Source organism: Eriocheir sinensis, chromosome 4 (assembly GCF_024679095.1).
Source record: "Eriocheir sinensis breed Jianghai 21 chromosome 4, ASM2467909v1, whole genome shotgun sequence".
Lineage (NCBI taxonomy): Eukaryota > Metazoa > Arthropoda > Malacostraca > Decapoda > Varunidae > Eriocheir > Eriocheir sinensis.
In genome coordinates, this window is record NC_066512.1 from 23,942,997 (window position 1) to 23,956,084 (window position 13,088).

Genomic DNA, 13,088 nt, shown 5'->3' on the forward strand with positions numbered 1-13,088 from the left:
AGCTGTAGAAATCCAACAGTAAATGCTAATTACGTCCATTTATCCAATAACATCAACCTACTTCTATCTACCTATCAAAGCATTCATCCTCCATTGTCTTCCCTAGACCTTTCCTTTAAAACCATCTCATCCTTGTTTACTTTCCACAACCTGCCTCATCAAACTGCAGAGCCCACATACCAGCCCACTTCCTTTCTTTCCAAACCATTTGCATGACATTACCAGTCCACTTCAACTTGCTTCTCTCATGCCATTTCAGGGGAAGAAGGTGTCTCAGCGTGGTGGCGGTGGCAGTGCACGCAGCAAGGAGGTGATGAAGAGTCGACTGGAGGAGGCAATCATGGGCCAGAACTCAGCCCGCTCGGAGATGATGCTTCGGCGGCGAGGTAACACTCTTCCCAGCCCCCCCCATGTTGTTGGACATTCACAGTTCTACATCCAGGGTACAGGTTGGTGTCAGCAGTCTGGGCCTTCCTCTGCCTCTTCACCTCAAGACCTGGCAACACTGTGGGTCTTCTGTCTGTTTGCTGCCTGTGCTGCGTGTTTGGGGTCTGTCTGTGCTCCCTGGCTGGCTCACTCTGCTAACACACACAGACAGACGTCTTGCCACAGTCTGTGCATCACCCTGGGGTCTGGAGGATGACAGGCTGGCTTGTCTTCACAGATCATTCCACTGTAGCCCAGTTACCCACATCACTTGGATGGCCAGTTTCTTATCAGTAATTGCTTTTGAATTTTGAAAGGGAATTAATCGTACATCACTTGTTTCATTGAGTTTAGGATAGAGTTTGAGCTGTGTTAACAGCATCTCAGAATTTTATCAATCAATTTCCAGTTCCAGTGTCTCATTCTCTTGATATCTCATTCCATCTTGATAGCTGTGACAGAAGAAAGATGAAGACAGTGTGAATGTGAGGATTGTTTTTCACTCCTCAGGTTGTCTTTCTCATCTTTTCTTCATTTACTCTTGAACTACTGGCCTCCCCTATATGCATGGGTTCCATTCACCCATGCATTCAAGTAAATCCTCATTACAGTTTTATCTGTCACAACCCAAACCGCTACAGTAGTAGAACATTTTAGGTCAAGCTTAAAACATATAATTATGACATAGTGAACAGTTTCATGGTCTCAATGATCTAAAGATATATTAGAGCAGTTACCAATAAGAAAGCCTTCAGTAGCTTTTAGATTAATTTTTAGTCAAATTCAGGTGTAAATATGGAAGTCTGCAAGTGTAGATAATTATTTGTCATAAACAGTTACCCCAGTGGGAGTCTAGATTCTCTGCTATGATGCTCAAATTTAGTTGGGTCTAATGAGCATTCTGTGGCAAGCTCTATAGTGTAGGAAATTATTTTTTTAAGTTTCTGAAGTCTGATTGGAAGGTCATATCATACACCTGCTCCCCTTCACAGTTGGCCGGGCAGTGAGGCTTGAACTTCACACCTGTTGCCAGAAACTGAAAGAAAACATTCTTACTCTCTAGTGCTTGCCATGTAGTACTCTTTGGGTCCTACTTCTGTTATGGGGACTGTCGATGAGTATGTTTCCCTCATGATCCCAAGCTGCTCCTCCAGATTGCAGTGACAGTCTGTCTTCGTACATGCACTGTTTTGCATCACACAGTCCTTGTTAGCAGGGTTCCTGAGATGAGATGTTTGTCACATGTCTTCTGTGCCTCCTCAGCATGTTGAAACACTCCTCCTCTCACTGGGTCACCAAAATGATCACACGTGCTACCTCAACACCATTCTCTTCCGTGCTAGAAAAGTGCATTGTTCTCTATTACCAGTGATGAGATGTTGCAAAGTGACAGTGCAATGTTATCTCCAATAATGAACCAGCCTGTAAGATACTAAGGGCGGTATTACAAAACACTTTCGCTTCACTCATCAGTTATTTCTAAAGGTCAAAGAGGGGGTCAGTCAGGTTCTAATGAGTGTTTCTTAAGGTTCACGGTACAGAGGAAGGGTCAAACTAATAATAGGGTCATAAAACTACTCCCGGAAATGCCTACAACTCCTACGAAAGCCTTGTCAAATATGTGTTCTTGGGCGGCGAAGTGTCTTGCAATACGACCCTAAACCTACTGAAGGAACTGTAGCACTTGCATCTGGCTACCAAGAAAGTTAAACACGTCTGCGTTTATCAGCAGATCTTTTAAAATCATCACCTGCAGTCATTACTAGTCCACTGCAGAATAAAGGGCTTTCACAACTTTCACCACCTCTCTCTGTCTGATGCTCTAATATCATCTCTTCACCTGGTCCTCTGCCTTCGCTGACGTCTACAATACAGTCGTCCCTCAAATAGTATGGTTTCCAATAGTTCAGTTTTGGTTTTATGTGGATTTTCTAAGATTTTTTAGGATTTTTAAATTTCCCAACGAGCAGGAAATTTAAAAATCGTAAAAGATCTTCCATGACAATTTGTATAAATCCGAAACCGAACTATTGGAAACCGTACTATTTGAGGGACGAATGTATATGAGTTTGCACTTTGTCACTCTGGTTGTCCATCTGTTATTAGTTCTACGCATGATATCACCTTCCTAATTCCATTTTGTATTAGTTATAATCATTTAAATATCATCAACATTTGTCTCTTTAATCCATGATGCCCACTTCCTGTCCCTCCATGTTATACCCCATATGTTTCTCTCAATTCCTCTTTTGTCACTTTTTCATCATTTGTAAGGCACCAATTTTCTGAATCATACTTTAACCCAGTAGCAGCGGGGATCATGTTTCTTAATGGTCCCTCTAAGTGAGAAAAATGAGGAAAAATCATCCCTCACACAAACCATTTCACAATATATATCAAAGCATTTGTGATCAGATTATGTATCATCTATTTTTGGGGGTTTATATCATGGCACAAATTTGGCCCGTCGCTGCTACACGGTAAAGCCACAAATTTGGCCCGTCGCTGCTACCGGGTTAAGACTGGCAGGATACATTGTTTGTACACACTTCTCTTCAGGGAGTGAGTGGCAGGTTGTTATTCATGAGCGCTCCATTACATTCCTCTTTTCCTTCTAATTTCTTTTCATGGGTTGGGTTGGTGCTAATTGTATGTCCAAGATATGTGTATTCCTCTACTCTCAAGTGTTTCATTCCTGATAATTTATTTGTTGTCCTGCCAACTTATTATTAATCGTTACCCTTGTGTTTTCTCTTCATGTTCATCTTTAGACTTATTTTCAGGCTCTTTGTGTGGAGTTCCTTGAGCATCCTTTGTAAGTTGTCCTCAGAGTCACATTGTAAGACTACGTCATCTGCAAGTTAAGGTTGTTAAGGTTTTCCCCTTCTGTCTTGGCTCCTATGTTATCCTTCTGTAATGTCTTAAATACTTCCATTCTAAGCAAGTCACTTCAAAAAACATAATATTTAGAAAACTAGAACCATGCCAAAATTATAACAATAGCTGTGATGGTAACCCTTAAGTCTATATTTATACATTCCTTGGATAGATAGATCAGTTAGCAGATGTACAAAGCTGTGATTAGATAGATTCTAAGCATGGCATTCTAAACTTATAACCCAAATATAGCTACTAATGTGTCTAATGAACTTTGTCACATATTTTTATCTTATTCTGTTAATTTTGATAAAGTGAGATCCAATGCCAAACATGGAGGTCAATAATTCTGAACTCCAATGATATGAAAAATTACTCTGGTTTGTTGTAACTTTTGATTGTACATAATGTTCAATCTAACCTTTAAAATCAGTACATGAGGTTTTGAAAGATAACAAGCTAAGCTGTATAAGAAATTTGAACAAAACTGTGTCAGCATGTGAGGTCAAGGTGATGAAATATTATACCACGAGTAACCTCCTTCCCTGTTGCCTTGGCCATCAGAGCGTAACCCTCCATCCCCATCTGGTGGAGAGAAACTGAGATGGCGGAAGGAGTCGTTCCCGTGGCGCCACCATCCTCAGGACACGGACCGTTCACCACAAAATGAGCTGGAGCAGGAGTCCCAGGTGGAGGACCACTTGGCAGCCGAGGCTAACATGGTCATCCTTGACTCTCTAGAAAACATTGTCCAGGTATGTGAGTGCATGATACCCTCAAGACAACTGTATTTTCTTTTGATAATTATTTAATTCATCAATGCCTGTCTTGCATATTAGATGTGACTCTCAGAGGGAAGTCCACAAAAAGATGTTAGAAAGATGTATTTCTTTCAGGTGTTGATGACAGCTGACCACCTTCAAGGGTTACTGGCAGTGGTGTTCCGAGTGTTGCTTCATGCCCTCGCCTCCAACCAGTCCACCACCACCCTCACCAACATGTTCAACACCCAGCGTGCTCTTGTTGCCAAGGTAAGCCATTGGGTGTCTGTTACTTGTGTGTTACTCACAAGAAAGTTGTGCACTTTTCCTCTATTTCTATAAAGAGATGGTGAAAAATCAGAATTTATTCAGTTATTGTTGTCAGTGAGTTTTATGAAGCTAAATAAAATAATTCTTACATTTTTTTTCTTTTTCATTATTATCGACACTCCTTTTTCCAGCTTTTTATTGTGGGAAGTTATCAAGAACCTGTTGCTTACGAGTTAAAATAGTGTTTGTATCAATGTTGACATAATATTCTCACCCTCCAGTTCCCAAGTCTTCTATTTGATGAGGAGACAGAGCAGTGTGCTGACCTATGCCTGCAGCTGCTCAAACACTGCTCCTCCTGCATCTGCACTGTGAGGTCCCACGCTGCCGCCTCACTCTACCTCCTCATGAGGCACAACTTTGAAATAGGAAATGTAAGTTGAGTCAGAGAAGATGATTTTTTTAAGTCTTACACCCTGGAGAGGTGAATTTTTAATATTAGATATTTTACAAGAATATGACTTTATTCAAGTTAACCCTCAGCTTATGTGCCACTTTGTTTTCTTGAAACTCATTGTGATGAAAAGTACTAACCACAAGCCTTGTTGGTGTTGACACGCTGCTCTCTAACAGAACTTTGCGAGAGTCAAGATGCAGGTGACCATGTCCCTGAGCTCCCTCGTTGGCACCTCCCAGACCTTCAACGAGGCTCACCTCCGCCGCTCACTCAAGACCATCCTCACATATGCAGAGGAAGACACTGACCTGCAGGACACCTCTTTCCCAGAGCAGGTGTGTGTGTTTGTGTGCCCGTGCTTGTCTGTCTGTTTGTAGGCGTGTTTGTGCATACACATGTGAAGACGTGCTATTTCTGAGTTTTAAAATACAGAATTTGCATAAATTGAGTGGTGTTTATTAAATTTTCCTTCTGTATCTATTGGTATCCAACTTTTAGTCATCATCGTTGATATTTTTCTCTGTTTTGGGACAAATATAGGGGAGAGAAGTATCTAATTATCCACTCTCTTTCCCTCTCTATCTGTCCATCTATGTATTTCTATCTACTTTTATCTTTCTATCTCAGATGCATAATTTATTGATAACATTCATTGATGCCAGACTTCAATTCATCAAAGCAAAAACAACATAATTTTCAGGTCCGTGATCTGGTGTTCAACCTACACATGATCCTGTCCGACACAGTGAAGATGAAGGAGTACCAGGAGGACCCTGAGATGCTGCTGGACCTCATGTACAGGATAGGTGAGGGACAGGGAAGGTGTTTTGTGCTGGTTTGGATTAGCAGATAATGTGTTGCTTACATGAGCAGAAAAGATTAAATGGATTTGAAAAAATTGCTCTCTGAAGTTCCTAATTTCTTAGAATATGTGATAAGATGAGCATATATGAATTTACTGGGTGCATAAATATAATAACTGAGTTATAGTTAGGTTAGGTCAGTTGTATCTTTTAAACGCATGGCAGGCTGCAACTTGACTTAAATATCATCCCCAACAGCACGAGGCTACCAGAACTCTCCAGACCTGCGACTCACCTGGCTCGCAAACATGGCACAAAAGCACAGTGAGAGGGCACAGCATGCTGAGGCTGCCATGTGTCTAGTGCACAGTGCAGCCCTCGTCTCCGAGTACCTCTACATGCTGGAAGACTGCCCGCACCTACCCATTGGAGCTGTCACCTTCAGCAAGCTTTCCCCAAATGTACTAGAGGAGAGTGCTGGTAAGTTCTTCCATCCACATTGATGGTAAGAAATCAATAAGAAAACATTAGAACAAATAAAAGAATACAGAGATAAGCTAGAGATGCAGGTGGTACTTTTTTGTGGCTGTGGATGCTGATGATGAAAAATACATGATGTTATGCATATATCATTATCACTTAGCCACCATCTCTAGACTTTTTTGTGATGTTGTTTAGATAATGCACCTTGATGTGATCTATGAACAATTTTGTGACAAGTGTTTTCCATTTCCTTGATTGCCACCTCATGTTCTGCTCTTCTCCACAGTATCAGATGACGTGCTAAGCCCTGACGAGGAGGGAATATGCACAGGGAAGTACTTCACAGAGAATGGCCTGGTTGGACTCCTGGAGCAGGCCAGCTCTTCCCTACAACAGGTAATATTTCAAAAGCTATAAGACCTCTGATGCCTGGCACATTTCATTTCCCCATTAACTCACTTCAAGAAGACATCATAGTATATTGAATAATGAGATCGTTATGTGTCAAAGTGTGTATTTTCTCTTTGTAGGCTGGTATGTACGAGTGTCTCAATGAGGTCTACAAGATCCTCACACCCATCGCCGAGAAGAACAGAGACTGGAAGAGGCTGATCAACATCTACTCCAAGCTGCAGGACGCCTTCACCAAGATTGATGCCCTGGAGGGACGCAGGATTTTTGGCACCTACTTCAGGGTTGGCTTCTATGGCTCCAAGTTTGGGGATCTGGATGGAGAGGAGTTCGTCTACAAAGAACCCATGTTGACCAAGCTGCCAGAAATCTCACATAGATTAGAGGCAAGGATGTATTTCAATGTAGAGCTGTAGAGGTACTAATCTTTGTAGACCTGAAGTAACAGTACTGAATGAAAGATGAAGATCAAAGCACTGAACATGGATTGGAGTGAGCAGCATCTCAGTTAGTTCAGTCATGCATAGACAGCATTATTTCACACAAGTATAGGAGGGAGGTTACTGCTGGTACTTTTTATGGAATTTAGTAGTCATGCCCATGGTTCTCAACAATCCGGGATAAAAGTATTTATAAAAGGAAAGATAGAAGTGTTAGATGTTGGTGAAATACATTTGTAAGGATGAGGTTTGTGGGATTGTGAAAGTGATGTTGGAGGAAGGCTTCGGAAAGGCACATAGGGAGAAGTGATATTGGCTGGGATTGAATTTACTTTAATCTGCAGTCACCAAGATGTAGAGACTAAAGCAAATTTCCCTTTCAGAGCTTTTACTCAGATCGTTTTGGTGCTGAAAATGTGTCAATGATCAAGGACAGCAACACAGTGGACAGCACCAAGCTCAATGCAGACAAAGCCTGCATCCAGATCACCTACGTGGAGCCTTACTTTGATGAGTACGAGTACAAGGACCGTGTCACCTCCTTTGAGAAGAACTACAACATCAGTGAGTGTGTCTTCCTACCACTCTCTCTCACAAAATCCCCTGCCTTAAAAGTGTTCTTGTGTTTGCTTGAGAAGGAAGGAAGAAGCTTTATATTTTTGTTCTTTTTTTAAAGCTTGAGGCAGGTGGATCTACTTTTCCATGTCTTTCATCAGACAGTAGACTACAAATTACTTTGGTGTTACCATCTGCCCATCTAAAATGAACGGGCCATTCATGTTCGTAACCTTTCAATAATGTAAATTTCTTGTACTTTTATTAGCCCATAATTATGAAAAATAACAGTCAAGTACTTAAAAAATAAAACAGGAAACTAGAATTGTAAGTTGTTTTATCCCATTAAACATTCTACAGAGCGGTTCATCTTCTCGACACCTTTCACACCTGATGGCAGAGCTCATGGTGAGCTGAACGAGCAGTACAAGCGCAAGACAGTCCTTACCACCATGCACATGTTCCCCTACGTCAAGACCCGCATCCAGGTGGTGGACCGCATGTCGGTGAGTGACTCAACTAATGCAGGGGATCTTGAGTGTGTATGAAGACTGTGTTCCATCTCTTTGTAAAATTTTGCGGTAAACTCTGGAACAGCTTTCATTCATCTATATTTCTTCTTTCGAAGGATATGAATCCCTTTCAAGAAGTATTATAACATCTCTAACTGAATGTGACCCTCTCTTTTGAATGTTCCAATTACTGTCTTGTCATGAGTAGAACACTATAATAGATGTTTTCTTTTCCTTTTTTCCTTGAGTGCCTCCATTACTGTAAAAAAAAACAAAAAAAACAAACAAAAAAAAAACATATTGTTACTAGGTATCTACAATAAATTCTGGACAAAGTTTTAACCATATTCAGAAAAGTCTTTAAATATGACAATACAGTTGTTCTTAAGATTTTCTATTTTCTATTGTATTTGTGTCAGGCTCAGCTCAACAGTAAACTCTAATCAGTCAAGTTACTGTGGCTCAGCATGCTATAGCTATGGCTGATGTTTTGCTTCCCTTAGCATAGCTGATGTTGTATGTTGCACCACATAACTGTGGCCAACACTGTGAGTTCTTCAGCTCTGGTCAATGTTGCTTGTCTTACTCTGCAGTGGGTGTTGACTCCAATAGAGGTGGCTATTGAGGACATTCAGAAGAGGACCAGGGAGCTGTCTTCAGCCATCCACCAAGACCCACCTGACCACAAGATACTGCAGATGGTCCTTCAGGTACTTATCACAAAGAACTTCATGAATGCATTTTTAATGTTTACAAAAGGCTTTGGGTTTTTAAATGAGAAATCAGAATGATAAGTTAGATAAATTCAGATTCAACAAAGACATAGGCAGGTGGTTTACCAATAAAGTGACGGATGAATGGAATAGACTTAGCAGTCATGTTGTGGGTGCCAATACCATAGATACATTCAAGAAGAGGTTGGATAAATTCATGGATAGTGAGGTACGGTGGGGTTAGGATTGCAGGAGCTGCCTTGTATAGGCCAACTGGCCTCTTGCAGATTCCTTACATTCTTATTTTCTTATGTAAATTTTCTATTTGTATCAGAAAGAAATTCTAATGTTTTTTTTACTTTAAGGGAAGATGGAAAAAGATATTTTGATAATGAGATCAAACAGAAATGTAGCATTGCTACTCAGCCTATAATGATTTTACATGTAGTGTTTTATTACACAAAGATAAGTTCTTTGTTTTCACCCATGCCTCACTCACTAATGTGCACACCCCAGGGCTGCATTGGCACAACAGTCAACCAGGGCCCCATGGAGGTGGCCCACATCTTCCTCTCAGACCTGATGGAAAGCAGAAAGGCTCCTTCTCGCCTGCAGAACAAGCTCAGACTGTGCTTCAAGGACTTTTCCAAAAAGTAGGTGATTTAGGGATGCCTTTGCCGTAAGAACATGTTAAATAAGTTTATTGTTTTGATGTTATATGGTAACTAAAAGGTCATTGACATGGTATCCTCCAAGCTTCCTATTATGTTATTGTGAATAATTTTCTTTGAGCATTTCTTTATGGAGTTACATGATTAGGGAACTAAGTCAGTACATCATTTTATTTGCCAAGCTGGTTTTTGTGACATAATGAATGTAAGTAAATAAGTTGCAATAATAACAACCCCCACAGGTGCTATGATGCTCTCCGGAGGAACAAGACCCTGATTGGCCCAGACATGAGGGAGTACCACCGTGAGCTGGAGCGTAACTACAACAGGTTCACCGAAGGCCTGGCACCCATGATCACTGTAAACCATCTTACTCGGCCCTCCAGGTAAGGCTCGGGTTGAGGGAAGATAAAGGAGGGATGGGAGACAGAAAAACGGAGGGAGTTGGTAAGGAAGTAATGGTGATGAGGAAGGAAAATACAAAGGTAGAGGGGGGTGGAGGATAAGCTCGGTATGCCTCTGAGATCAAAATTAGTTGAAGGGTAAGCTGGCTTTAGGAAAATAAAGGAGACACAAAGTTAGGAAATGGGTTGACATATTATGCATTTCCAGTGAAAGTACATTTTTGAAGGAGCTTTATTTAGGTACATAAAACAGTTTTATCTTGATTTTAAACCTGTGCAGGCATAATGTTTCTTTCAAAATCCAAGTTTTTCTTTAAAGTAAATGCATCATGTGGAATGTTTGAGATCGCCAGTGCCCAGGACTTGGATTTCATTGTCTTACGATGGGAAATAGGGTTGTCATGAATAGATGCGGAGGCTTTGTCCTCCACCAGTATAATGTCTAGTGAGAAGATTTATGTTGAAAGGATATTTGAAGTAGACAGGTTTGATATATACAGAGCAGGTGGCAGACAGACAAATTTAAAGAAATTGCAAAATACATCTGATAAAAAACATGGAGAAAAAATTTTGATGTTCAAGTGTGTATGTATGTGTGTGCATGCATTGTGTGTGCGTGTTTGTGTGTGAGAGAGAGAAAGAGAGATTTCCTGTGACATCTGCGTGTACAGTATCAGCTTTTGCATGAAGGGTTGTGACGATGACAACAACAAAGCACTAATCATGAATACTAACTTCCTTGCATGCAGCACTGTGTCCTCGTGCTCCACTCTACGTGTGCCAACAGGGTAGGTGTTCAGCTGGAAGTACTGTGCATGCTGGGGAGGTGGGGAGGGCTAAAGTACATACCTCATAATTAAAGTGATGGCATTATGCATGTTGGTGGTGATGGAGGGTTGAGGAGTGTATTGTACTCCTTGATTTTGAGCTACAGGTCCTGACATGAGATGGTGATGGTGGCATCAATAGTGGAGAATGTGGTTGGGCAAGCTTTGAAATTATATCTTAAATGGCTTGGAGTTGGTAGTAGTGTTACTGTTTAGGTTTGGGTAAGTAGCTATGGTATTGAAAATGTACCAATGTTGGCTGTGTTAATGAGTCATGTTGGTAGTGGTTTTCTCAGCAACCTTTTGCTCTATATAATGATGAAGATTACCTCATGTCAGAGACTATTAGTAATGTACCAATGCCGGTTGGTAAATGTGTTGCTAAGTGTTTTAAAAAATGCTGATTGAAAAGATTACATCCTTATTCCATAGGAATGATATATGCCATTCTTTGCAAAACAGCACCTCAAAATTCAATAACAAATATAGTAATTATACATACTAGTTGCAGTTTGTAGTTACCAAGTAGATAATGACCAATTCCATTTAAATAAGACATCAAATCACACTTTCACTTTTCTTTTACCCATCTTCCTGTTTTTTACTCTTTGCTGTGTAAACCTTTTGTTCTGCTCATGCTACATCCCTAAAATGTTGTGACAAACTGTACATAGTGCACACTAAATGTCACCTTTCAGGATGAAACGGTAACACAGTAGTATCCAAACTGACTTTTAATATTGGTTATATAGAATCTTTGTAGATTTTGTCAGTAAAGAGGAGGCAAACTTTGTAACTAATTCCAGTTAAATTTTTGATTAATGCTTTGGGCACAAACATACAAAATTTTGCAAAATCTGCTTAATCTTTAATACTTTCATGATTTCATGCATTGCCTCACCTTTAGACATGTTGATTGAGCCACACACATGAGCTGTACATTATTTCCTCACACTCCCAACTAACACTGTGGTTCATGATTTCTTACATCATTATCTTCTCCTCTGTATTTATTTTTAATTTTCTGCTTGTTTTCTTTTCTTCAGTCTCACATTACATTGTAAATATACCTTGCTTAATTTATATTTGCATATCATACTCAACTACCTCTTAGATCAGTCTCATTATTTTTTTCTTATTTACTATATTTTATTGACTGTGAATGTTTCAAAGAATAAATGCATATCATTATGATGATAAATTTCAGAAGTTATTTTATACTTTATGTAATACAAATTCATTGTGATAGAGTGATGTTTTTGTGTATGTGTGTGTGTGTGTGTGTGTGTGCGTGTGTGTGTTTGATATTAGTTTGCTGGGGTTCAGGTTGTGCACCAGCATGGGTTTGGCTTTACTTAAAATATCTGTTGATAAAGGTGGATAAAGTCATCTTTCACCATGTGTTGGAATGAAGCCAAGGAATAATGACTTGTAAAAGTAGACCCCAAAATCATTACATATCTTTAAAAATTCCATCGTGTTGAGGTGAAACTCTTACTTTATTTTGCTGATCACATGGTGTATCTATGGCTTGCAACATTTCCAGGGTACATACCTTGCCTAAACAAACCTTTGCTCCAAGCTTCCCAGCACGCTCACTTTTAACACTTCCTCCCAGAGTGACGTCTTGGCGTCACTCTACTGGGAGCACAAGCTCAGGGGAGACCCTGGTGTCGGGCGGCTCAGCTGACTCTGACACAGGGCTGGCCTCAGGAACGGAGTGCTAAAGGGCTGCGGGTATTAGTGCCACTGTAGTCAGATTATTCTCAAAGTAAGTAGCTTTGCATGGCACTCCAGCATATTTTTTTTCTCTGTCTATCTATCTAACTATCTCTCCTGGAGCTATATTTGGATGTCACTGGTTATCAGTCAGGTTTTTGAGTATGCTAGACACCATTGAAAGCTCACTGTGACTGATGTTCATAAATCACATTCGTTATTGTGTTCCTTTTTCCATCATAAACCTGTCTGCTTGTACTATATGTACATAGTAATGCCATCCATCAGGAGCTGATTGATGAGCCGGAGGACTGCAGTAACCACCTTATTACTGCAGATCAGTGACTTTATTGATTTGATTATTTCACTTAGTTGTATCTGCATTATATGTTTTGTGTAGTTTGTAAATAAGTGAACTATAGTAGAATATATTTATTCCTATTGACTTGTAAACATCAGGCACAATGACTTTATAAATGATATAACCCACCAGTGATGTCAGTAGATTTCATATCCACAGAACCTTCAGTAATCCTGCCTAGAAATTATGCAGTGGAGTTTATAATTATGACTTCACAGCAAGAGTTCCATCTGTCAAATATTCCATACAGTTAATTTGCTCTGAAATTACATTAAGAATAATTTTGTCTAAGACTTTATTTTTTGTATAAAAGACTTTTAAGTGATACATGTTTATTGTGTATAGAATCCATAAATGATTATACCATTTTATGATTTTGTTCTTTCAGGAAGACAAGG

The 13,088-nt window shown here is 40.0% G+C and overlaps 1 protein-coding gene across 12 annotated transcripts in view; it reads left to right on the forward strand.

Moving 5' to 3' along the window:
• Window positions 1-13,088, forward strand: part of LOC126980516 (dedicator of cytokinesis protein 7-like) — a 38,591-nt gene that overhangs the window by 22,526 nt on the left and 2,977 nt on the right. For 7 of the 12 annotated variants that reach the window (XM_050830502.1, XM_050830514.1, XM_050830523.1 and 4 more), the window contains 16 exons: window positions 260-449; window positions 3,868-4,058; window positions 4,200-4,334; window positions 4,616-4,768; window positions 4,968-5,126; window positions 5,492-5,597; window positions 5,853-6,074; window positions 6,364-6,473; window positions 6,608-6,874; window positions 7,312-7,492; window positions 7,844-7,989; window positions 8,589-8,705; window positions 9,225-9,361; window positions 9,622-9,765; window positions 10,533-10,571; window positions 12,229-12,381. In XM_050830502.1, coding sequence (XP_050686459.1) covers window positions 260-449; window positions 3,868-4,058; window positions 4,200-4,334; window positions 4,616-4,768; window positions 4,968-5,126; window positions 5,492-5,597; window positions 5,853-6,074; window positions 6,364-6,473; window positions 6,608-6,874; window positions 7,312-7,492; window positions 7,844-7,989; window positions 8,589-8,705; window positions 9,225-9,361; window positions 9,622-9,765; window positions 10,533-10,571; window positions 12,229-12,337 — 2,406 coding nt within the window. In that variant the 3' untranslated portion in view covers window positions 12,338-12,381. The remainder of the gene's footprint in view (window positions 1-259; window positions 450-3,867; window positions 4,059-4,199; window positions 4,335-4,615; window positions 4,769-4,967; window positions 5,127-5,491; window positions 5,598-5,852; window positions 6,075-6,363; window positions 6,474-6,607; window positions 6,875-7,311; window positions 7,493-7,843; window positions 7,990-8,588; window positions 8,706-9,224; window positions 9,362-9,621; window positions 9,766-10,532; window positions 10,572-12,228; window positions 12,382-13,088) is intronic. The other 5 variants (XM_050830545.1, XM_050830580.1, XM_050830557.1 and 2 more) reach the window with 4 other exon arrangements.